The sequence below is a fragment of the Ambystoma mexicanum genome, chromosome 5q (genome assembly GCF_040938575.1).
Source record: "Ambystoma mexicanum isolate Mex_15411 chromosome 5q, UKY_AmexF1_1, whole genome shotgun sequence".
NCBI lineage: Eukaryota > Metazoa > Chordata > Amphibia > Caudata > Ambystomatidae > Ambystoma > Ambystoma mexicanum.
In genome coordinates, this window is record NC_090933.1 from 132,235,670 (window position 1) to 132,259,308 (window position 23,639).

A 23,639-nucleotide genomic window follows, 5' to 3' on the forward strand; every position below is an offset into this window, starting at 1 on the left:
TTTCCGCTTTTGCCGAACCAGGTGGTATGTAGTTGTACCCTCCAACCGTTGTTTATAGACAAGCTTCGAGATTGGGTGAAGACATCTCCCACAGAAATAACCACTCTGGGGCTGGAGATAGTACAATCCCTCCCTTATAAAGATGGGAAGGTCTATCTACCCGATGTAGCTACTAGACAACAGGCGATACAATGGTGCCACGATTCGTCTATTGCCGCCCACCCGGGTATCCGGAAGACTCTGGATTTACTAAAACGTTGGTGTTGGTGGCCATGCATGGCAAATGATGTTACAGACCATTTGTCCACCTGTGCGGTTTGCGCCCAGTGCAAGTCCCTTCATGGCAAACCTGTAGGCTTGTTACGGCCTATGCCCATACCCGAACTGCCCTGGACCATGATTTCCATGGACTTTGTTGTGGAATTACCGCTGGTGGAAGACTATGACACGGTATGGGTTGTCATTGACTATCTCACGAAGATGGCCTTGTTCGTTCCCTGCAAAGGAATCCCTACAGCTCCTATATTGGCGAGCTTGTTTCTGAAGCATGTATTTAGGCGTTTTGGTCTTCCATCAATCATCATTACTGATAGGGGTTCTCAATTCACTTCTCTCTTTTGGCAAGCGCTAACCTCTACCCTAGGTATTGATGGTAGATACTCAAGTGCATATCACCCACAAACCGATGGGCAAACGGAACGGGTAAATGCAACCATGGAGCAATACCTACGCTGTCTTATCAGTCAGCTTCAAGGTCCTTGGGTCTCACTTTTGTCCTTTGCTGAATACGCCTATAATGACTCTATACATACTGCGACAGGTGTTTCTCCATTCTTTGCTATGTACGGAATGAATCCCAGAGCCCTACCTATTCAGTTTGAGCTTCCGTTGAATAACCCTGCAGCTCTGGCTTGCGTGAGGGATTTGTCTGAAACACGCAGAAAGGTTCGGCAACATCTACTCCAAGCTCAAGCAAAAATGAAAGAAACAGCGGACACTCATAGATCTCCGGCCCAGGAATATAAAATAGGTACCAAGGTGTGGTTGTCCACGCGTAACCTACGAATACCAGGTCGCAAAGCTCTAATGCCTAAGTTTATAGGGCCTTACATCATTTCGGAAGTCATTAATCCGGTGGCTGTCCGGTTGAAGCTTCCGTCTACCTGGAAAATCCACCCGGTGTTTCATGTTTCCCTTATTAAACCTTGCCACCCTTCTACCAGGCTTCCATCTCGCCCACCTCCTATTAAGGTACAGGGGTCAGATGAATATGAAGTGAGCGCTATATCGGGCACACGGATACGCAGGGGTAGGCGGTTTTACCTGGTGGATTGGAAAGGGTATGGCCCGGAAGATCGTACATGGGAACCAGCATGTAATATACATGCTCCGGCCCTAGTGTCTCAGTTCTGGTCTGCCCAAAGGGTGAGGGCCTCTTTGGGGGAGGATACTGTTAAGTCTCCATGCCCTTCTAATCTGTTAGCTGGGAAAGTAAGCACGGCGTCGCCAGTTGCTCACCGACGCATCCGCGATCAAAGACTGCAGTACAAGACCAAAGACTATCATAGCAGTCAATTGCCTCCATTACCGCGGATGCAGCGCAGGGCTTGGAAGGTAGCCTGGCAACGCTGGCGTCCTCTACACTGCAGGAACACTCGCCCTGCTGTGACGGCATCACGCAAGCCGAGTCACGTGATGCAGTCTTCATAAGCGCCTCCCTGTACAAACACCGGCGCTTCTGAACTTTCTTCGGTGGCGTTCTGGACTTGACTCCTGAATCCTGAACATAGTTGTTTCCTGATCCTTCTGGTGTTGACCTCGGACTGCTTTGGTTACTCTCTGGATATTGTCTTGTTGATCGGCTGCCTTTCTCCTCTTTGAACTCGGATTTCCCTGATTTGCCTTGGATACTGAATTGGTCTGCTCTACCCGCTCCCTGCTCGACCTCGGCCTGACATTGGAAATTGCTTTCGGATTCTGATTTGGTCTGCTTTGCTCGCTCCCTGCAGGACATCGGATTGTTATTAGACTTGCCTTGGATTGTTTCCACGCTGCTACCGCAGCTTGAATGACTTTGGCCTTTTTTCTTGATTCTGTGAACTTCTTCGCCTTCGTCACTCGCAAGTACACGGACTAGAGACTTCCATTGTGTACGTTGTGGGCTGTTTCCTCTTGAGCTTTGCACCTGAGGTTCTATGGTCTGTCCCTTCCTTATCCGGACCTGTGTTACCACTAGGACAGGAGTCCAACACGACTGCAGGTGTCCGCCTTACCAGCCGGTTAACGTCTTACCTGGGTCAGCAGGTTAGTGGCCTTTGTGTATGCTTTTGTATTTTCCTTATTGTTATACAAAGTCTGATACTTGCCATTGACTATCTGCTGGTGGTGTGTCCTCCGGAATACCGAAGTCTACACAACCAAGGTCTACCTTCTACGGCGCCTGGATCATCGGTCTCCTGTCTTTCCAGTAATAGACCAATCTGGTTGTTAATTCTAATAGCCAGACAGGTACATTATTTGGAAGACTTCGTCAACTACACGACGAGGCAAGTCGCTCCATATCAAGTGCTCTGTTGAGCTGACATCGAGCACGTATTAGAGAACCCTGTCTCCAGGAAGAACTCCTTGTTTCTGACAGGGTAAGCTAGGCAAGGCACTTGTGAGAGGCTTCTTTTGAGTTGTCTTACTGCCTCGGAGTGTTCTGGACCCAATTCCCACTTGCCCCCCCCTTCAGGAGATGAATCAGGGGTCTAGTGATCTCTGCGTAGCCTTCAATGAACTTTCTGCTGTAATTAGTCAGTCCAAGGAGGCTCCTTAGTTCCCGCAGAGTTGTGGGGTCTTTCAGCTTCTGAAGTGCTTCCACTTTCTTTTCTTGGGGACAGAGACCCTGAGGAGTAATCTCATGCCCCAAGAAATTAACACGGGTTCTACACCATTGTGCTTTCTGGAAGGAAAGTTTTGCTCCGGCGGCCCTCAACTGTGTCAGAACATAACGTATCTCTGCTATGTGTTCTTCCACAGATGAACTTTTGATGAGGACATCATCTACATAAGCCAGGTTACCCCTCGCACCCAGGTCGGGCATGGCCTTGTGTAGGAAAATGTTGAATTAATTGCCGGAGTTGAGGTCTCCGAAGGGAGTCCGGGTCCATGTGTACTGCTGGCCCCCAAAGGTAAAAGCCAGTTTGTATTGGTCCTCCCTACTGACGGGCACGGTCCAGTATCCATTGGTCTGGTCTATTGCAGTGAATACTTGTGACCCTTGAATCTGGGCTAGCCCTTGGTCAATGTAGGGCAGAGGCCATCGGGAAGTATGGACCCGTTTGTTGAGCTCCCTAAGGTCGGCGCAGAGTCTCCACTGGCCATTTGGCTTCAATATTCCCAGCACCGGATTATTGAAAGTGCTGTGGACTGGACGGATTATTCCCCGGGACTCAAGGTTCTTAATTATTTCAGTAAGGGACTCCATGGATGCGAGAGGCAAACGATATTGCTTCACAAACACTGGAGTCATTCCAGGGTCCGTGGGAATTGTTGTGGTGTGGATGTCGGTGCGACCACAGTCATATGAGTCTACCGCAAAGAGATCTTGGAAATCCAAGAAAACTTGTTTCAACTTTTGCTTCTGTTCCAGAGTCACACAGGCATCAGCTAGGTTGACTCTCTCTTCCACCATCTGGCTGAAACCTGGAAAGAATTCTGGTTTGGATATCTCAGCGGCCTCCTCCAGCTGGGTGGAGAAGTCCCTGGTCAGAGTGCTTATTTGGACTGGAGGCTTCAGGTGGGAAAGGCAGCCCTCATGGACCTGGAAAATCACCTCATCCCTCCTGAAGTCACAAGTCACATCATCCTTACCATAAGGGCAAGTGTACACCAGGAAGTTCCCCCCATGCCAGGTGAAAATCCTGTCTGGTGTTGTATTGTCCTCACTGTCACTGTCAAAACAGTCCTTGGGGATCGGTCCTAACAGTTCATTTCCTAAATCAATGGAGAAATGTCGGTCATCAACCACCATTCCAATAATGGTGCCTGCGGCTAGAGTAATACTCTTTAAGTCGCTGTTATCCACCTCTATTGGAATGGTGTCATGTTCTATGTTGACTAATGGTGTTGGGTTTACCCCTAACCCTTGTTTTTGGAGAGAAGCATTCAGATGTATGTAAGCATCAGGGTTTTTCAATTTCTGTCCTCTTTTAACTTTCACTTCCAGGGAGAATTGTCGGGTCCTTTCTGGGATGGTGACTTCCTCTTTAATCTGAATTTCAACTGCATAAGGTAGCAATTGAGCTGACCTAAATGCTTTTTCTGGATCATCAAAGCCAATGGGATTATCCGCTAATCGGGACCAAGCTTTGAAGTTTATTATGTCCAAACTAATGGCAAAGCGATTGAGAATGCCACTGCCTAAGTAAAAGGCGGCAGTGACGTCTCGCACGACCCAACAATTATGGATTATGCTCTTTTTGCCAATGGAGATTTTGAGCATACACCTGCTTGGCAGGAGATGTTTGGAATTAGGTGCTTCCAGGTCCATTTCCCATTTGTCTATCAGTTTGAATGTGGGAATGGCTGGATCTTTTGGGAGTTGGCGGAACATGGCTTCGCTGATGAAGCTCTTACCGTTGTTCACACACACTCGAGCGGGAACAGAGTCCTTCCCATCATTTAACTGAACAGGGATGAACAACTGCTCTCCAATTTGCTGAATATCAGCCAGGCTCTGAGCTGATTTCACCTCTTTCTGGACTATAGGAGTGGGAGTGTCTGGTTGTGGATTGGTAAAGAATTTCAGAGTGTTTCCTTCCAGTGTGGAATACCACCTTAAACTGGAAGGAAGGTTGATTTTCAGAAATAGAGAGGACCCCCCATCACCAGTCCGTGGTCCTACTGCTACTACTGTCACATCTGGAATCTGGCTATTCTGGAAGTGAAATTCTACTTGGTCAGATTTTTGTTCAACCATGTGGCAGGTGCCATTTAAACTAACATGGTTGACACTCTATTATAATTTTATTGGTCGGCTAGTCTGGGTCCAGAGGACCTTGTTTACACAATCTATTAGGGGTGACAACCTTCTCAGGAGGTCATTCCCTAGTAAGCAAGGGGTGCCCTCTGGAGTCACTACTATGACTGGGTGTTTCACCTTGTGTCGCCCAATTTTGATGTCCAAATCTGCAGTCCCCTCGACAGGAATTTCCTTCCCGCTAAAGTTCTGCAGTTGTCCAGGAAGAGAGGTGAGAGGAATACGGTAATTCTCCCCCCTTCCTGCATTTAGTTCCTCAAAGGCCCTTTTGGACAGAAGGGTAGCTTGGGATCCAGTGTCCACCAGTGCCACAATTGTACCCTGCCCCTGTACTTGTACCGGGGCATAGTATCTTCCCTCCTTCTCCTCAAGGGGGCACAGATAATGCGCATTTTTGCACAACTCGTGGGCTAACTTTCTGGTTTTGGACATTGCTAGCGAAGAGATTTGGGCAGAATTCTGTGGAGAGCCTTGGGAATCTGAAAGAAACAGTTGGCAACTGGAGATCAGAGCCATTGTGGGTTCCCCTGGTTCAGGTTCTGGGCCTCCCCCCCCTTTTTGGAGGCAGTCACCAGGATGGGTTTGAACCAGGGGATTTCGGTATTGTGGGTTCTGGGATGAGATGATGGGCGGCGGTAGCTAAGTCTCCACATCTCCCCAGTCTGAATTGGCATCCCTGGGGACCCATTTTTCCTTGGGAGGAGTTCCCCCATCTCTGAAGGAGAAGATCCTTTTCCCAGGATCTACTGAGGATCCCTCTCCCTCAAATTGGAAGACCTGTACCTCCTCCACAAAGTGGGTCTGTTTGGGTCCTTTGTTTCTCCTAACCCCCCCTCTGCTCCTTGGGAGGCAGGCTTTCAGGGGCAGGAGATTTTGTTTCCGGTTCCCGGTTTTCCAGGGGCTGTTTACAAGTTGGGAAGGAAGCTTCCTCCAAGGCTTTACACCTCCCTTCCCCTTGTGCCTCCTCCCTGGGAACCGGTGGGTTATCGGGGTGCTGCTCCCGTCATTGTTCTGGAGCACCAGGTCCAGAGTTTGGGGCATTCTGCGGTGGCATGCTCATCTGAGGGTTCTGTTGAGCCCTCAGTATGTGACCCAGATCCCGTGCCATATTTTGGACCTGGCGCTCAAGTTGTGAAACCCGCTCAGGCTGATACGGGGCTCTATTTTCTCCCCTGGGCTGATCCCAGGAAGGGTAGCTATCCCTTCTCTGGTAATACCCCGGATTGGGAAGATTTGGGTACCCCTCAACCCTTGGCCTCCCCTCTCCCGGATTAGGTTGTCTGGGCTCAGGGAATTGGGAAAACAAGGATGGATGGTTTTGGGGTTGGAAATTGGGTGGATACCTGGGAAAAAAGTTCTGCCCAGGATTTGGTGAATTTCTGCCCTCCTGGGGGAAGTTAGGAGGGAAGTTCCCTGGGTTAGGCGCTTGGCTGGATCCCCCCCTTGGGCTGGAGGAGTCCACACATAACCCAGGATGGGTCGGTTTCGCTTGTAGCGGGGACTTACATAGTCAGGGGAGCGGAGGACCCCATTTGTGGAACTACCTCCTCGACTCCCTGTCTGTGACTGGCCCGAGGGCCTTCTGGGCTGTGAATTATTTGGTGCAGGCAGGTTTTTAGGCCCCCCATCTCCAAATCTAAAACGGGGGCAACCTTTACCTCTGCCACCTTGGCAGCAGCAGGGGTGCTGTTGGTTCCGGGGTTTTTCTGCGCATTATTTTTATTTTCGATGGGCTTCTGCACCTCATAGATCCGGGTAGCCTGTTCAATGACCCAGTCTAAAGATCTTTTCTCATGAAAATCTCTCACAAGCTGGGTCATTATGTATTTGGGTAAGGCATGGAAAAACGTATTGATAAATTCTCTGCTATCCGTGCGCACCCTTTTGGTGGTCTGCGCAAAAGCACGCTTTAATTCTTACACAAACTCTTGTGGGGCCTGATCCTCCCCACATTGCAAATTGTAGGCTGCCTTGCGAGCCTCTTGAGGATTTCTGTGAACAGAAAAATGTTTCAAGATGGCCGCCTTATAGGTGGACCATCTTAAATGATTTTGGTCCTCCAGCCCCGCAAAGAAACTGGAGTATTCTGGGGAGAATGTCCATTTGACGTACTGGATGCAGCTACTGCTGTCCTTCAAATGGAAAGTCTCCATCATTTGCTCATAGAGCTCCAAGTGTTCCCAAACGGAATACTTGGCGTTCTTATGATAAGGCGTGACAACGCTCCTTATTGCCTTTATTTGTTTCAATGGGCCCTTAAGCAAGGCCCTTTTTGCCTTATTGGCCTTTTTGGTTCGGGTAACCCTGGTCCATTCATCCTCTGACTCAGAAGCACTGCTCCCAGAGGTGCTCGTCTGATCTTCCAGGTTTTCCCGGATTCTGCGAGCCTGGGAATGGCTGGCAGAATATGGGGACCTGGTCTCCTGAGTCCTGTAATACTCAGAGGAGTCTTCAGACCCCTCCTTGCTGCCAGGATTTGATGGGTACCCCCCCACTGACCTAACTGGGCAGAGGTTTTCAGGATGCCCTTAATGGGCCTACTCTCCTGGGGTTCCCCACTAAATTGCACTGTGCTTGGGTGCCCATACTCGGATGCCCGCTCATCCATTCCTGGGTGGTACTGGCCTATGAGCCCCATACTTCTAGCTGGATAGTAATCTGCCATCCCCGTGGCCCTGGGCTCATGTGCGCGAGGGGACATGGGGGTGGCAGAATCCAGGGACTGGGAGAGATGAAGGCCTCTGGGTACCAGGGCTCCTGAGGTTATGCTCTGGCGTTTCCCTTTCCCAGCGAACCTCGTCTCTATCAGCCCCTGCTCCCTGTTGCAATGCAAGAGCCTGCGCTTTCAGTTCCTCAGTTAAGGCCTTACTAGACTATCAGTCTCTCCTGCATGGCTACCTGTTGCTGACAGAGAGCCTCATTTTCTCTCTGTGCCTCCTGATTGGTCCTGGAGTACTGGGCCAGTCCCTGCTGCAGGAGGGTTACCTCCTCAGTCCCATCCCTACTGGCCTGCTCCTTTCTTGCCAGAGCCTCCTCCACCCTCCTGATGTGATCTAGCAAGCCCTGATGCTCTTTTTGGAGGTCACCCAGCCCCTGGAGGGCCAAGTGATTTTCTTCAATTTTTCTTTTTAAATGGCAGACTTCCTGGCCTAAGGTATCCCTTTCCTGACCAAGAGCCTGCATTTGTGACGCCAGGTCGTCCCTCTGCCTTTGAAAGGCACCAGCTTTCTGGTGTTCTTCATCAAACTCTGCCTGGGTATCCAGGTCTTTCAAAATCAATGTATTGCTTTCCTTTTTCTCTCTGTCTAGTTGGATTTGCAGGGTGGCTACCTGCTCTGTGCATGCCCTATTGAAATTGATCTGTTGCTCCAGCTTTTTCTGGCTCTGCAGTAAGGAGTCCAAACTGTCTTGGTGCTCCTTCTGCAAAACCAGAATTCTGGTATCCTAGTCTGTCTTTTCCTGTTGCAGTATATCCATGTCCTCTTTTATTTTAATGATATACTGCCTACTATCATTTTCTGCCTCCTGGCTCCTCTGCAGCCTCTGCTCAGAAGAGACCAGGTCAGATTGGGCCTTTTCTAACGCCATCTGGTGCCTATTTGCCAGATCTTGGCCTTCAGCACATTTGTCCTGCATGGCTCCCATATATAGATACAAATATGCCGCTATCCTAACCATCTTGTTGCGTTCATCTTTAACTTTAGGAGCCATGTATAATTCACTCAGGGCCACATGTAATGGACCCTGATCTCTCCATATATCTGACCCTGTTTCAGTGACCTGTTGCGCGATTGCCTGCAACCAGACCGTTTGGTCCTGATGAGTCCACTCACCTCTCACAAACAGCTTATGTAAGAAGTGCTCTCTGGCTATTTTCATATCTACCAAGGTCGTCATTCTGGAATTTGAGTTCCTTCCTGACTTACAGAAGTTTGTATTTTATTTTGCAAAACAGACAGTTTCCTTAGAGCGTTCCTTTGAGGGATGCTTTCACAGTGTAAAACAGCGTGGTGATCTAACCGGATATGTGTATCTGGTCAGTTGGCACACTGTATTAATCTGCACAAGTGGTAAATCTAACCCAGAATATCCTGGACGAGCCCCCACTTTTGTAAGCGGTATTCAATCAACACTACAGCTAAGTCAATGCCTAGTCTGGGATGCTGAGGAAAACCTTATTGATGTATTTTTATGTCCAGTTCAGTACTCTGGATGACAACCCTTGTATAACACCCCCCTCTTAGAATCCACCTGACCCCACTGAGCCAAGAAGTAGGTTTGTTTTGCAAATTAAAAGGTTTATTTGAAAATGTAAACAATATATATATATATCACACTTCTATAAATAAATTGATAATGGATATTACACTTGTGAATATGAGCAGTAATCAGCAAGAGGTAACTTATGAATAGGAACAGAAGAATACGGTGGGAAAGAATGCTTTATATGGTTCAAGGAAACGCAAGGTGGAAGAAAATGCAGTACAGAAATAACTTGTTATGATTTTAGCAAAAGGTAATATGATCACTTTTTCTTTTGATAATTCACTCCCCCCGTATGCAATACAAGAAATGGAAGGAGAGCACACAGTCTTCAAGAATCCCAACAAATCACACTTTATAATGCAATGCACAGTTCCAGTTCCCCCAGCAAGCTTAGGGAAAACAGGGATGAGTTTTAAACACAGGCAATTACTTTAATGTGGTTTGCAAGGAAGTGAAAAGGTGCTAAAATTGCTTTTAATTCCCTCTAGAGGTTCAGGGTAGGTGATGGCTACTTTATATTAGTTCAGGCTCACTTTAACAATACTCTATGAATGATTAGCAGATTGCAATGAATTTTAGCAAAGAGAAGCAAAAAGCTGCTGATTTCTACAGATGAAGAAATCGGGCCAAATCGCGGGAAATTTCGCGAGTGCGTGTCTCGCGATTACGGAAAAAGTATAGGGAGTAGGAAGTCGGTTCTAGGTTCGCTGGAAAGCCTAGATTCTAAGCTTTCGGAAAGTTAAATCTCGTTCCTAGGACAAACGGTTCCAGAGATACAGACGATTTAATAAAGGTAGATTTTCGGATTTAAAGTTAAACTCAAAATGACAGGTGACAGCTTGCAGCTGCAGAATTGACAGGTGACAGTTGTGCAGCTTTAAAAATGACAGATGACACGATTTCTAGGAGGCAGTTCTACTTAGGTTAAAATAGCTTGAATTAGATTATTTTAACTAAGAGATTGGGTTCTGCACAGTTCTGGCGGTACTCACAATATATTTTGGGCAGGAATGGGCCTCGCCACGGATCTGATCAGGTTTTGGACTGGACTCCGGTTCTGGTCTCGGCACTTCACAGCGATCTGGGTCAGCTCTCTGGATGCAGCAGGTCAATCAGGCACCGGTTCTGCTAACAGCGGTCTGGTTTGTGGTTCCGGATACAGCACTGCTTTCTGGATACTGCTACAGGTTCTTGCCAAAATTCTTGGCAAAAATTCAAACAGCTCGCCCGGCTGTTGAATAGTTTGGTTGGTTTTGAGGCCTGCTGAAGAGGATTCAGCTTGTGGATTTAGGCCTCTCTGCTACAAATTCTGGAGTTAATTTCTGCTACAGGTTCTGGAGATTGATGGATTTGAAGTCTGGATCTCTGGATGTGAAGTCGTCGGTCAGCATGCTCTGCAGCAAATGGAATTGAATGTCTCTACCTGTCCCAGCAGTCTCTTTTTATGTGTTTTGAAAATGGGTGTGTGCCTGGGCCTAGCTAAGCCTGCCCCTCTCTACTTGTCATTGGCCCAATTCTCCCCTCTCCCATGATTGGGGGGAAGGAAATGGATTGTCATCATGATGAGGTCTGTTTATGGGTCAGAGGATCCTCCCCTGGTCAACTGCACACAAATCTATTTCTGACCCAAATACATATTTATCTATGTACCATTTTTCTAATATGATAGGTCCAGTTAACATATTTTCTGTAGCACCAAACCATCTGATCCCTGTCTTTGTACGATGTTGTGTCCACTGATGACAGAATTCTCCCCTTTTCATCCAGATAACGACCTCTAAACTTTTCCAGATTGTACACAAATGTGCACCAGGGATATGGGTTACAGATGATAAAGTGTCAGATTTTTAACATGCAGACATTTGGAGTGAGACCCTATTTTCCGCTAGCAACCCCCCAGAATACACCACAGGGTCCTAACACCTCTTAAAACGTGCACAGGAAAATCACAAGAATAATGATATTACTTATATAATTCTGAATAGTCCGCACTATGAGTTATCTATCTTTTTAAAATTATGCTCTGGTCAAAAAGTGGTGTGGCTTCCCACATCACATGGTGGAATAACTGGTTTATCCACTTCCCCCAAGCTCAGATGCTAGCAGAGGCACTGCCCCTCCCAGTTTCCCCTAAGAGGAAGCCACTTTACGGCCCCCCCAATATAACATTTGCCTGAGTCAAGGAAGTTGCATTGTTCTGTCCCTTCCAGTTCCCAGGTGCTCCACCCCTAATCTAATCAGAGAGGTGTCAACTCCTTTTGGTGGGGAAGCAGGATGCAGCTAGGCCTGGGAAGAGTGGCTGAGCAGGTTTCAATTCCTGTCGGGGGTAGTTGTCAGGCAGAATTCAGCTAAATGTCACTTTAGTTCCCAGTTTGAATCAAACTTACAATTTTTACATATACATTAAATAATTACTTCCTTCAAGTCATTTCAGAATATAGTTTTACATAGTATGCACCTCTTAGCAAGTCTTTCCTTGGCCTGGTTTTGTTTCATTTGTTCAGTTTTACACAAAAGTCTGGTCGTTTTAAAACGCCGGCTTTCTGATAGTGGTGAGTACCGGTATTGCAACCGTTTTTGGGATTAAGAAAATGAATTCCCCACAGTTCTGAGTTGCTTTTTGGCAATCAGCATTGCCATTCCCAATGGTTTCAGGCTACTGTGTGTGTAGCCCAATGGTGGTTTTAGGCAGTGCCCTCCTGTGCTCACAACATAGGCAAAAATGGGTGGCAGCCTATTCTTCATGTTTTCCCTGTGCACTCTCTGGGGAGTTCTGGCCATCATGATGTTTTCCATGCCAGTACTGCACAGCTTTATGGTAGGGCTTGGATGCATGGGTAAAAACATCCCACAGTGATGAAGAATGGCGCCTTCCTCTCTGGAGAGAAGATCTGCGTCCGTCGACAGCTTGACTGGTGGGGACACAGAGGTCCAGAAGGTCCGGGAACCAGATCTGTCTCGGCCACGCCAGTGCAACGAGGATCATCCTGCACCGGGACCTCTTGAGCTGGCTGATGAGTCGAAGCAGCAGTGGCAACGGAGGAAACGCATACAGGAACTGGCCATCCCAGGGGAACGAGAAAGCATCGCCCATGCTCCTCGGCTGAGGAAACCTGCTTGCGAACCTCTGCCACTTGGAGTTCGTCGCTGTCACGAACAGGGCCATCTGGGGTTTTCCCCCATCGTTGGAAGAGTCGATCCACTTGATCCTGGCGTAGTTCCCACTCGTGGCACGAGCGCAGCTCCCTGCTGAGTGAGTCGGCAATGGTGTTTTTTATTCCTGCCAGATGGAAGGGAACCAGAAACATCCCCTGGGCGCCGGCCCAGTGCCACAGATCCTGGGCCTCCTTGGATAGGGCTGGGGATCTGGTGCCTCCCTGCTTCCGGATGTAGAACATCGTGGTGGTGTTGTCAGTGAAGATCCTCACGACCTTGCCCTTGAGGGTCGGGAGGAACGACTTGAGCGCCCAGAACACGGCGCAGAGCTCCAAGATGTTGATGTGGAGAGACCTCTTCTCCGGGAGCCAAAGGCCTCTTGCGTGGAGATCTCCGGTGTGCGCACCCTAGGGGAAGGGAGGCGTCCGTCGTCACCGTCTCCTGATGTGCCGGGGTCTGGAAGTCCGTGCCCGCCGTGAGGTGTGCACAGGTGCCCCACCACTGAATCGCCCGACGGAAAACCTCGTTGAGCGGGATCTTGTCTTCAAAGCTGCCCGCCGCTTGCATCCAGCGGGCGTCGAGGCGCTCCTGTAGAGGACGCATCCGTAGCCTGCACAGGCGCACTAGATAGATGCATGAGGACATCATTCCAAGGAGGGACTTGATGGAACTCACCCTGGCCACGTCCGTGGCTAGCAGGCACTGCACCTAAGATGGCCTTCGTCCTTTCCTCCGGCAGAGACACCAATCGTTCCACTGTATCGAGCTTCACTCCCAGAAACAGTGCCACCTGCGACGGAACCAAATGGGATTTTGGGTAGTTGATGGAGAAACCCAGCTCCGTGAGTAAGCGGACGGTCTTCGCCATGTGCTCGGCGGCGAGTTCTCTTGTCCTTGCACGGATGAGCCAGTCGTCCAGGTAGGGGTAGACATGGATCCCCTGCAGGCGCAGCCGCGCCTCCACTGGTGCTAGGCACTTGGTGAACACCCTGGGTGCCGACTTCAATCCGAATGGCAGAGCTCTGAATTGGTAGTGGCGTCCTTGGACTACGAATCTGAGGAACTTTCGGTGTCCTTTTAGGATGGGGATGTGGAAGTAAGCATCCTCCAAGTCCAATGACAATAGGAAGTCACCCTCCTCCAGCTGTCCCAGCACGTGCTGGAGAGTGACCATCCTGAACTTCTGTGCCTTGATGTATTTGTTCAACCGACGTAGGTCCAGGATGGGGCGCCAACCGCCTGTCTTTTTTCCGACGAGGAAGTATCTTGAGTATACTCCAGAGCGCGGGAGCCTCTTGGGGACGAGCTCGATGGCCCCTTTCTTGAGCATCGCCTTTACCTCCAACAGCAGTTGAGGGACGTGATTTTCCTTCCTGCCCATTGGGAGGAATGCGGGGACACTTCTTTAGGAATTCGAGAGTGTGCCCGTGGGCCAGGGCATCCAGCACCCAATGGTCAGTGGAGATGGACTCCCACACACTGACGAACTTTGCCAGCCAGCCTCGCACTGGGGTGCTTCGGTGGGGGCCCGATGCTACGGCCGGTTCAATCTTGCTTGGAGGTGGCCTTGCCACCTTGGCGACGACGCCGAGATCCTCCTTGCTTGCCGCGACCTCTGTAAGCCTCCTGGGACGAAGAGCCGGCCACCTGCCGTACAGGAGCCACCGCCTGATCCCTTGCTGAAGGACTCCCAGAGTTTGGGCCGTCTCAGTGTCGGCCTTGATGGCCTGCAGCGACTCATCCACCATTTTCCAAAGAGGTTGTTGCCGTCGAACGGCATGTCCAAAACCCTGGTCTGCATGTCCTGACGGAAGTCTGTCGCCTTGAGCCAGCCACATCGTCGAAGTCAAACACTGTTGCCTAACTGGCGAAACCCGATGTCGGCAATGTCCGTTGCCACCGTTATGGCGTGGTCCGATGCCACCTCACCTTCCTGCAGAATCTCCAGGGCTTCCGCCCTCTTGTCGTCTGGTAGGAAGTCCAGTCGGGGAGCTATCTTGTACCATAGCTCCCTGTCATAACGGGCCACAATCGCTAAGGCGTTGGCCGCCTTAATTGTCGTCGCTGCTGACGAGTTGACCCGTCGCCCCATGGTATCCAATTTCTTACCCTCGCCGTCAGGTGGGGAAGCAGAGGTTGAGGCTGTCGCCCCCGCCGCCTTCTTCTTGGCCGCCGCTGAGACGACCGAATCCGGCGTAGGTTGAGCCCTGAGGCACAAGGGGGCGGTGTCGGGGACCCGGTACTTCTTCTCGTACCTGTCCCTCTTGGCAGGCGTCGTGGACGGGTTCTTCAGGATCGCAAGCCCCTCGTCCCAGATTTCGTCGAGTAACGGTACTGTGAGGACAGTCTTTCTCTTGGCCTCTCACCGTTGATAGAGGATACCCTCCTTCTTCAGTTACTCGGGGCAATCCTGGAAGAGTTTGGACGCCCTGGCGATCATGGCGTGAAAGGAGCCAATTTCGTCGGGCGAGGAGGCCCGAGGGAGTGGTGATGGAAGGTCTGTCCCGTCGTCACCACCGTCGTCATCCGTCCCCGTCGTCATATCCGTCGCTGTGTCATCCCTAGGGTCCGGTGAGGGGGATGAGGGCTCCACAGGTCGTGAGGGCATGAAGGGCAGGGGGGATGAACTCTCCTCCATTTGTTCGGAGGGCTTCCCGACGGGCCCGGTTCAGGATCGTCTGCCGGGGTTCATGGTAATCTCGTCCTTATCTCCGTGCATAAGGTTTGGATTGCCATCAAAATGGCCGCCGAGTTGTCCTGACGCTCGCCCAATGGCTGCGACGGGAGGGATGGCTGCTCCTCCACTGGGGCCTCGTCGGCACCACTGTCGCTTCCTTTGACCACCTCTTCGGGATCCCTTCCGTGGGATCGTACCTTCTCGAACCTCTCGTTGAGGTTCTTCACGGTTTCCACCAGCTTCTCCTCAGAGGCTGAATCCGTGTCCGTAATGGCCACCGCCCTCCCCCTTATTCCACTGGGGTCTTCACAGGGGTCTTGTCGATGGGCTGGAAAGAGGATTCCCTCCGCGGTGGCAGGGAAACTCTGGGCCCCGAGATCGCCCCCACTGGTGCAGCCTCCCCATGCTTCGCCAAGGCCGCCGCGACTCCCTTGATAGAGGCCTTAGCTGGGTGAATCAAGGCCTTCGCCACCTTGGGCGCGCTTGAGGCCTTCACCTTGGGGGGAGGGTCACCGCCTCGCTCCCCCTTGGCCGAATCCGTCGAGATCGACCGGGGCCTCTCCAGAAGCTTACCTGGGTTCTCGGATTTCCTCTTCCCCAAACCAGAGCGTTGGCTTGTGGTTGATGGAGCCGGGGAAGGCGCGCCCTGCCTGGCAGCCGAAGAGCCCGACCGCTCGGCGCTCCCGTTGCCCGCGGACTTGCGGTGCTTAGCCTTATGTTGGGCCCCCGTCGCCGGGGCACCCTCACAGGACTTAAGAAGACCGCTCTGACCTTTTCTTCTTCTCACCTGCCGGGCCCTTCTCCAGCGAGCTGGCGAGGCGGGAACGACAATCCCTCATGGTCAATTCCGATAGGTTCTTGCAGAACGCACAGTCCTTCTCCATGTGCGTCTTGTCCTCATGAAGGCAGTAGAGACATCTCGAATGCTCGTCCTCCTTGAAAACATTCTGTAACCCTCATCCAGGGCAGTTCCTGAACAGCTTGGATCCGAACGTCGGGCTTCACTTGTCCTGGGCCATGTCCATGGTAGGCCTCAGATCTTCTGGAATCCTCGTAGAAGCGTAACTCGATGAAAACTTCACCCTTGAGGGGCGTAGAAAATTCCGAAACGGGTCACCGTTGATCGGAAGTAGAACAGTGGAGCTTGAGGTTCGATTTAACCGAAAAAAGAGAAAATCTCTTTGAAAAAAGCGTGAAAACGCAGTAAAAGCTCGAGAGCTATAGCACGAGGACTCCCAACACTTGAACGTGCGGTAAAAATCTGAGGATGGCTGCCAGGGGAGGGGCTTAGGGAGAGGGCAGTCATCAGCAACAAAGGGATGGGCAAGGAGAAGGATTTGTACGATGTGAGTACATGGAAAATGCATACATCATGAAGTAGTGAAAACTAGCTTTGTATTTGTGGGCTCTGCACAAATCCCTGGGCTCTCCAATTTGTACATTTATAAATACAGGCTTCTGGACACATGATGGTGCAAAGCAAGGAGCCTTTGCACAAGAGTAATAAGGTGGGCACATGTTATTTGTTTCAGGTTACAGGGAATATATTCATATTACTTGAAATATTATCATGTTAGTGAGCAATGCTGCAATAACACATCATTTTACCGTGCACCTATACAGTGGGGTTTTGAGTTAATAGAATATGTTTTCCATGCGGGTAATCAACTGGTTTGAGTGAGATGTGTGACACAGACTCAGCCGACAAATTGTTGGGAATTTGGCATCTCAATTATTGAAGGCTGTAGATTGAACGGGCTACTAGATTAATTATGACACATTGGGCATGCAACTGATTTCAAGTACGTCCAAGCCAAAATGCTACATACCTTTTGTTCGACCGTGTATTGTACACAACACGCCTAATGAAAGATCCTGCCTTTTTACTCCTCTAAAACTTATACCGTGTTTTATTCCGATGGATGAGAAAGAAACAACCATTTTATTTTGGTATTTAGACTACAAAATGGAGCTGCCACTATGCCCAGAGGCAACCTACGAATTAGCATGCATCCAGATGGTAAAAAAAATAAACAACTGGCATAATGTGTGAAACTATGAATACATAGTGTTCTCATGGAATCATGTGTCACACTTAACTGCTGGTTCTATTTACAAGCTAATATAGCTCTTTAAAGTATTTACAAGAAGAACATTCTTTTTCCACATGGATATCATGGGCTAGGCTGCAGTGTTAAGCACCTTTTAAAAATCATATGAGACTATTTCTCACAGCTGACCTGCTACGTAAATACCATTGAAACAGGAGTAACTGATACAAAAATTGTGTATGAAAATCTAAGAATCACATTTTTATCAATACAGCTTTATGTTCATTTAACTGCCATTTTGCACTTAAAATAAGTATTTGCTGTTACCGTCATCACATATTTATTTTGTTCTTGCATAAAATCCCTATCAAGGCACACCTACATATAATTGACATATAATATTAACACATGAAGTTAGGAAATATTTTGGGAGTGATGTCAACGCAGACGCACCTCCACTTCAGTTTTCTAGTCAGATATCTTGGGCAACCTTTGGAAATATTTGGGAGAGTCTGTCAAGGTATTCATTGCTTTACTTATAAATACAAAGTTAGGTCAAAATGTATCAGTGAGTGGAGGAAGAGTTAGGGGACACGGATATAGTAGATAACTTAAGTGATTAACATAGACCATTGCCCAGGTCGATGACAACAGAAGGCAAGTCGAAGATGGCTGCACTATATAGAGTATCGTTTTCCTGATGTGAGCAAATTGCGAATAGGCGGGGGTCAATGAAAGAGGCAATTTATCAAGAAATGGAGGGAGAACAATTAATGGTGTTCTTAGAGAAAAATCCATATTGTATTCCAAATGGCTATGTCAATAACGAAAGTAACACATACTAAATTCTACAATGTAAGCATTTTAAATGTTATATTAACTACTGTAAATATTCACTATTTTGCACAATATATCAGAGAAAGATTTATAGCACCTACCTAAGAAAGCTCCCAATGATACTCTGCCAATGCCTGTGGCAAGAAAAACAGCAAGGAGAAAACATAGAAGAGGACAGATTTATAGAGGGAAGAGGAATTGGACAAGAATGGAATAGAATACACACGGCTCAAGATAATCACCAAAGTCACGAACTTATTAGTTTTGGTAAGCGACAGACGAGAGTAGAGGAAACACATAGCTAGAACAATACATTTATGTGTTAAGCATATGACAGAGCCCAAGAAGACAAGGCAGGTGGCTGGCCAAGTGTTTGGCCTATTCACTCTGCTAATTAGACCAGTTAAGTATTTCAAAGTTAATACTTTAGCACATGTACACTGTATACAAGTTGGTCCACAGTGATTGCAAACTAAGTGGTATATTACACATACAGTATGCCACTTAGAAAGACTATATGGTCTGAGATTCGTTAGGCATTCTGTACATATGTTGCTCCTTAAATCATTGGATCTAAAACATAACACACAAAATGAACCATGTTTTCAATGTAAAATCATGTTCCTGGTCTCAATACTGTGTATTGTGGTATAATAGCAACATATAATTACATGCATCTTTATTATTTGATTTTGACCATTAAACTGCCCTCTGGTTAAGCCTTTGGATCCGTTGATTAACAGCATGAGAGACTTCCTGTGCAGTGCCTGGATTTGGTTTTCAAGATACATTGAAACGAAAATGTTGCTTTGACGTTATAGAAAAAATGTAAAGTGATTCTTTTGGTTTCCAGAAGTTTGCTTTGTGAATCTCAAAAAAATGACGAATTATTAATTTCTATTTGCACAAGGTACATTTCAAGAAAAGACAGTGACTGTGTGAAATGATATTGTCAGAGGGAATACGCTAGCATAATGACCCACTGACTATAAAAAATCATGCAACTCAAGCTATAGGGCAAAATGGTGGGAAGCGAGTGTGGTGCGGTAGATTGCAATTGCTGCGGGAAAGCATGGCACAAACAATTTGTAATTCCACAAAAAGGGCCAATGGCATCAGAAATTATTGAAGTTTTTTCTTTGGTGATTATTGCATACATGGAAAGCAACAACTAGTTTCAATATTTGATCATTTAAACTATAAAATCCTTGTGATTGTGAACTCCAGCCACTGTCCATAAACTCAGCAAAGGCCATAAACCTCAATGTACCCATTAAGCTGGTGTTAAATAGCAGTGGCATATGCACTGCCACCATCTTGTTTAACTCCCTGGCCCGAACTCCCTCACCCCCACCCACGTTCCCCCAAAACACTCATGTTGTACCACACCCATTACCTATTTTACACTAGGACCTAGTAGCTGTTGTGAATCATATAAAGAGTCCTGGCATGTGTTTAACAACCATTCTGATATAAAAATAATAATGATCACTGTAGTGGTTGGTGCAGAAATTTGGGGAAATATGAATGGCAATAATTTCTCAGTTAATTAAACAATGATTTTCATTAATTTGAAATCAAATTATTTCGATTGTATTTATGTTTTAAATGTGTTAAGGGTGGTTGATTTCCAAACCTTTCACAAATAATATTTCTTACATAATAAATAGCCAACAAGTACACACACATCAAACATACATGATATTTCCGACAAGTAACTATCTTTTAAGAAGGACACATTCTAGAAATCACAACTCTCATTACAATTTAACAGAACACAATCTAATTCATTTGACATACCTTCTACTAAGTCCTGGCTTGCAAACATTGGCCACTATATCTTACAATTTGGTTAAAAAACGAAGAAGGGATAACATTAGTGGTGTATAATCACCACCCATCCACCTTGACCACAAAGATTCTAGTACAACTTGTGAGGCGCCTTTAACATATTTTAAAAAGTGGATAGTTCTTAAATCTATAAGAGCTGAATATGAGATGAGGACATGTTTCATCCTCTCCGATCCAGTCAAACATACTGCAGGTCCCGCCACCCCCAGACTAGGCAATCTTGTGTACTCAAGTCTAGATATTAGTTCCATTTTATTAATACAGATCTGGTGAGAGGGTAAATGTGATAGCTATTCAAGTTAAATTCAGAAAATAAATCCTCTTTCAGTGACACAGTACTTCTGGAGACAAGGACAGAACATTCACAGTTTACACAACCACACACGCTAAACTGCACTGACAAGGCCATATTTGAAAACAATGAATGTTAAAAGCCTGCCACACAAAATTCATATTTTCAACGTTAAACTCAGAGGATTACATCAACATATGCATTCTTGCAATACAGTAAACATTACATAACAAAAACTTTGGCCAATCACCCATTACGGCAAAGAAAATGAGCAACGCAGACTAAAAGAAGAAGAGCAAAATGAATTGGAAATATCAAAGAAAGACAAATGAACAAATAACTTACCTTTGGTAAATTTCTTTCTGGCAGATTAGCCCTTCTTCACTCAGAATCCACGTCTAAGAAATATTCCCACTAGAGTCCATCTAGCTTCAGAAATGATTTCAGCCACATGGTGGCCCCCTGCGCCTATGCATCGTCATCCATCACTAGTGGATGTGACGTCATCAGTGTTATATATGGGGCCCGCTGCACCATATGACCTCAGTACCATCCAGTTTTCCATGCATTCAGATGGTGAGGAACTACATAACTGCAGCTGTTACAAGCTTTCCACACAGAGGAGTAGGTTGAGAGGGCAATGAGGAATATGTGGGAGGAAAGACTAATCCATAGAGGAGGGACGAGAGCAAGGAACCATAATCTACACCTGGAAACCCAGGAGTCCCATATGACCAAAGCAACATCCTGACCTGACAAGGTTTCCTGACAGATGTCCACAACAAAAACACCCCTCTGCAAGGCAGAGGAAGACCACCATGTTATGGGTAGACTGGACTCCGAGACCCTCACAAACTGCCTGGTTCTCCAGGTCAAACTGTAACATTCATATATATAAAGAATGATGCACCTGGACACTGTCTGCTTAATAACTGCCCTGTGGGAACAAGCACCAGCAAAACGGATGATTATCAGCCATCCTTACTTATTTCCTTCATCTGAGAGACATAGCAAACGACAAACCTCTTGGGGTCCAGACAATTAAACTTCTCCATCCTAGATAGGTGAGGTAGAGAGTAGAAGACAGGAAGACAGTTCTTCGGTGAAACAACATTGAGGAGAAAGTACAACCTAACAAGTCGAAACAAATTCTCTTGGAGAAGATAAGGTAGGCAGTTTTAACAAAAAGGGCATGAAGCTCATTCACCCACCTAGGAAATGATGGAAAATCCCCATGAGGATAAGCAACCTGCAAGGGCATGAATTCAAAGGTTCAAACAGAGTTGGCATGAGAAAATTTAGAACAATATTTAAATCCAGCGTATGAACAATAAACTGGCATGGTGTGAACAGAAAGTCCATACCCCCAGAAACTGCATAACGATAGAGATGGAAAAGAAAGAGCAATGTTAAGGGGTCTGTTTGAACACCAAAATAGTGGCCAACTATCTCTTTACAGTGCCCTGATGGCCCTGCTGAGCCAAGAAAAGCATAAGTATCAGAAATTAAGGTGTTGTTGAAGACAAAGGGCCTAGCCCTTTTTCATGACACGAGGCAGATAACTTATTCCACCTACGGGCATAGATCAACTTGGAAGCCAACCTCCTGGTGGAAAGGAGCCCATCCAGGGTTCCACTTCTTTTACCTCAGACTCTGAACAGCAAAGTACCAAGGTTGAGGCTGCTAAGTCTCAGATGGAGCACCCTGCTCTACGACTTTGAAAGCAGATCACTTGCATCAGGGAGGATAGATTGACATGTCCAGAAGGTCCGGGTGGAAGATTCTCTAGGATGAGGGTTGGCAATGAGTCTCCTGAGAACTACCAGAGTTACAGGAATCAGTAGAGATGTATATTGTAGACTGAAGAACATCCTTGTAACCTGGCCAACCAGACAGAAACCAGGGGAAGGCCTTGGATACCAAGTTTGGCGATCCCAAGTGTCCAGTGGAGGCCCAGATCTGGGCATCGACAACATGCAACCTAAGGAGCAGGACCCTACTGAGAATGAGATTTAGGAGACGGAAATGACCAAGGGACACATTAGGGATGATATGTAGAGAACATTTAACCAACCCCAAATCGAAATGACATCCCCCAAAAAGAATTCCAGAAGTTTGCCCAGACTTGTGGGAATGTTGAAATGTTGCAGGAAGTACTTTGTTTTATTTGGCTTGCTTTTAGTTGCATTTCTAAAAGAGGAACTTTCTTTTGGTTGCCTGGTTCAGTCACTATGTGGAGTATTTTTATCCACGCCACTGCATCACACTGCACCCTTTGCCAATGGGTAAAGGAAATTGCCAAGAATGGAGGCAATAACCCCTGTGCACACTAAGTTTGCAAAATTGCGCAGAGTTCATAACTCATCAAAGGAGCTGCACGCCCTGCAAAGTGGCATAAAAGCAGGAATCACTGCTATCATCTGTCACTGGAAACAAGCCCATAGAATGGCTAAAATTCGAAAAGGCCCCTAAATACAGTTTCCTAATCAAGGGCAATCTTCAAAGTGCTGTTTTGGCGCTAAATTCAGTTATTTTGCCCAGTGAATTATTGAAAGGAGAGTGTGCTGGAAGCATGGAAAAATTCAGGCAGTTAGAGGAATTCAGGCATCACAGCCTGACAGCTGCCTAAAGTAATTGGCTGTAAAACTTAGCTTAAATGCATTTCTTTGTCCTGAAAAGTTGCAAAATCAACTATTTCAAGTATGTTGGTGAGGGGCTAATTCTTTTAAAATGGTTAAATCCTTTATACTATGCACTTCTATTTTATATGTGAACTGAAAAGATTTTAATGTCCAAGAGCCCAGTCTGAAGCCAATCCACATGTGAATTCTGATCTGACAGGGCCTGGCCTGGGAAAACTGACATCTCTGGTTGACACACCCTTGAGAACAGGAAGACTAATGGCTGTTAATGGGTCACGCATAATCCCAGCAAGCCACTCAAAGGGGCTGCAATTAGACATTTGTCTGCTGACTGACCAAATAACAAAGGATATGCTGAGAATTGGCCTCTGCAAGGAGGAGCAGGATGTGTGAACTTCAAAGGACTGTCCATCTGCTCACTTTGGGAAGTAAGAAAAAAAAACCTGGACTGGATTTTGAATGGAAATTACTTGTTTTTGGCTCAGAACTTTATGACATTAAACATGACAGCCAAAATAAGTAGACCAGTGAAAAATACAAACTTATACATCTGAAATCATGCTAGACAGTTGAAGATTTGGTAGGAGTTTTTACTACATAAGGAACAAAAGATACACTAAAACATTGATTCTGGCAAAACTATTAATGTTGCAAGCTTAAATTGTAAGTACACGACCCACTGATCAGCGCCCAGAGGTGTAATCGAATTAGAGATGATGAATCCAAAGTGTTCTGGGTAAAATTGACAAAAATCCATAAAATGAACAAAACAGCTCTGTAACGCTCACCTGATTCCCACGGAGGCGCTGGTCCCGGCTGAACTGTTATAGTCTCTTCAATTGAG

The 23,639-nt window shown here is 47.1% G+C and overlaps 1 protein-coding gene across 2 annotated transcripts in view; it reads right to left on the reverse strand.

The window, feature by feature from the left end:
* The window catches only part of ATP9B (ATPase phospholipid transporting 9B (putative)), a 3,609,114-nt gene that overhangs the window by 33,884 nt on the left and 3,551,591 nt on the right, over nucleotides 1–23,639 (reverse strand). Inside the window, exon 29 of one of the 2 annotated variants that reach the window (XM_069620655.1) lies at nucleotides 18,112–18,144. The exons of the other annotated variant lie outside the window; for it this stretch is intronic. Within the exon in view, the coding sequence (XP_069476756.1) occupies nucleotides 18,112–18,144 (33 nt within the window). The remainder of the gene's footprint in view (nucleotides 1–18,111; nucleotides 18,145–23,639) is intronic. 2 annotated transcript variants of the gene reach the window in all.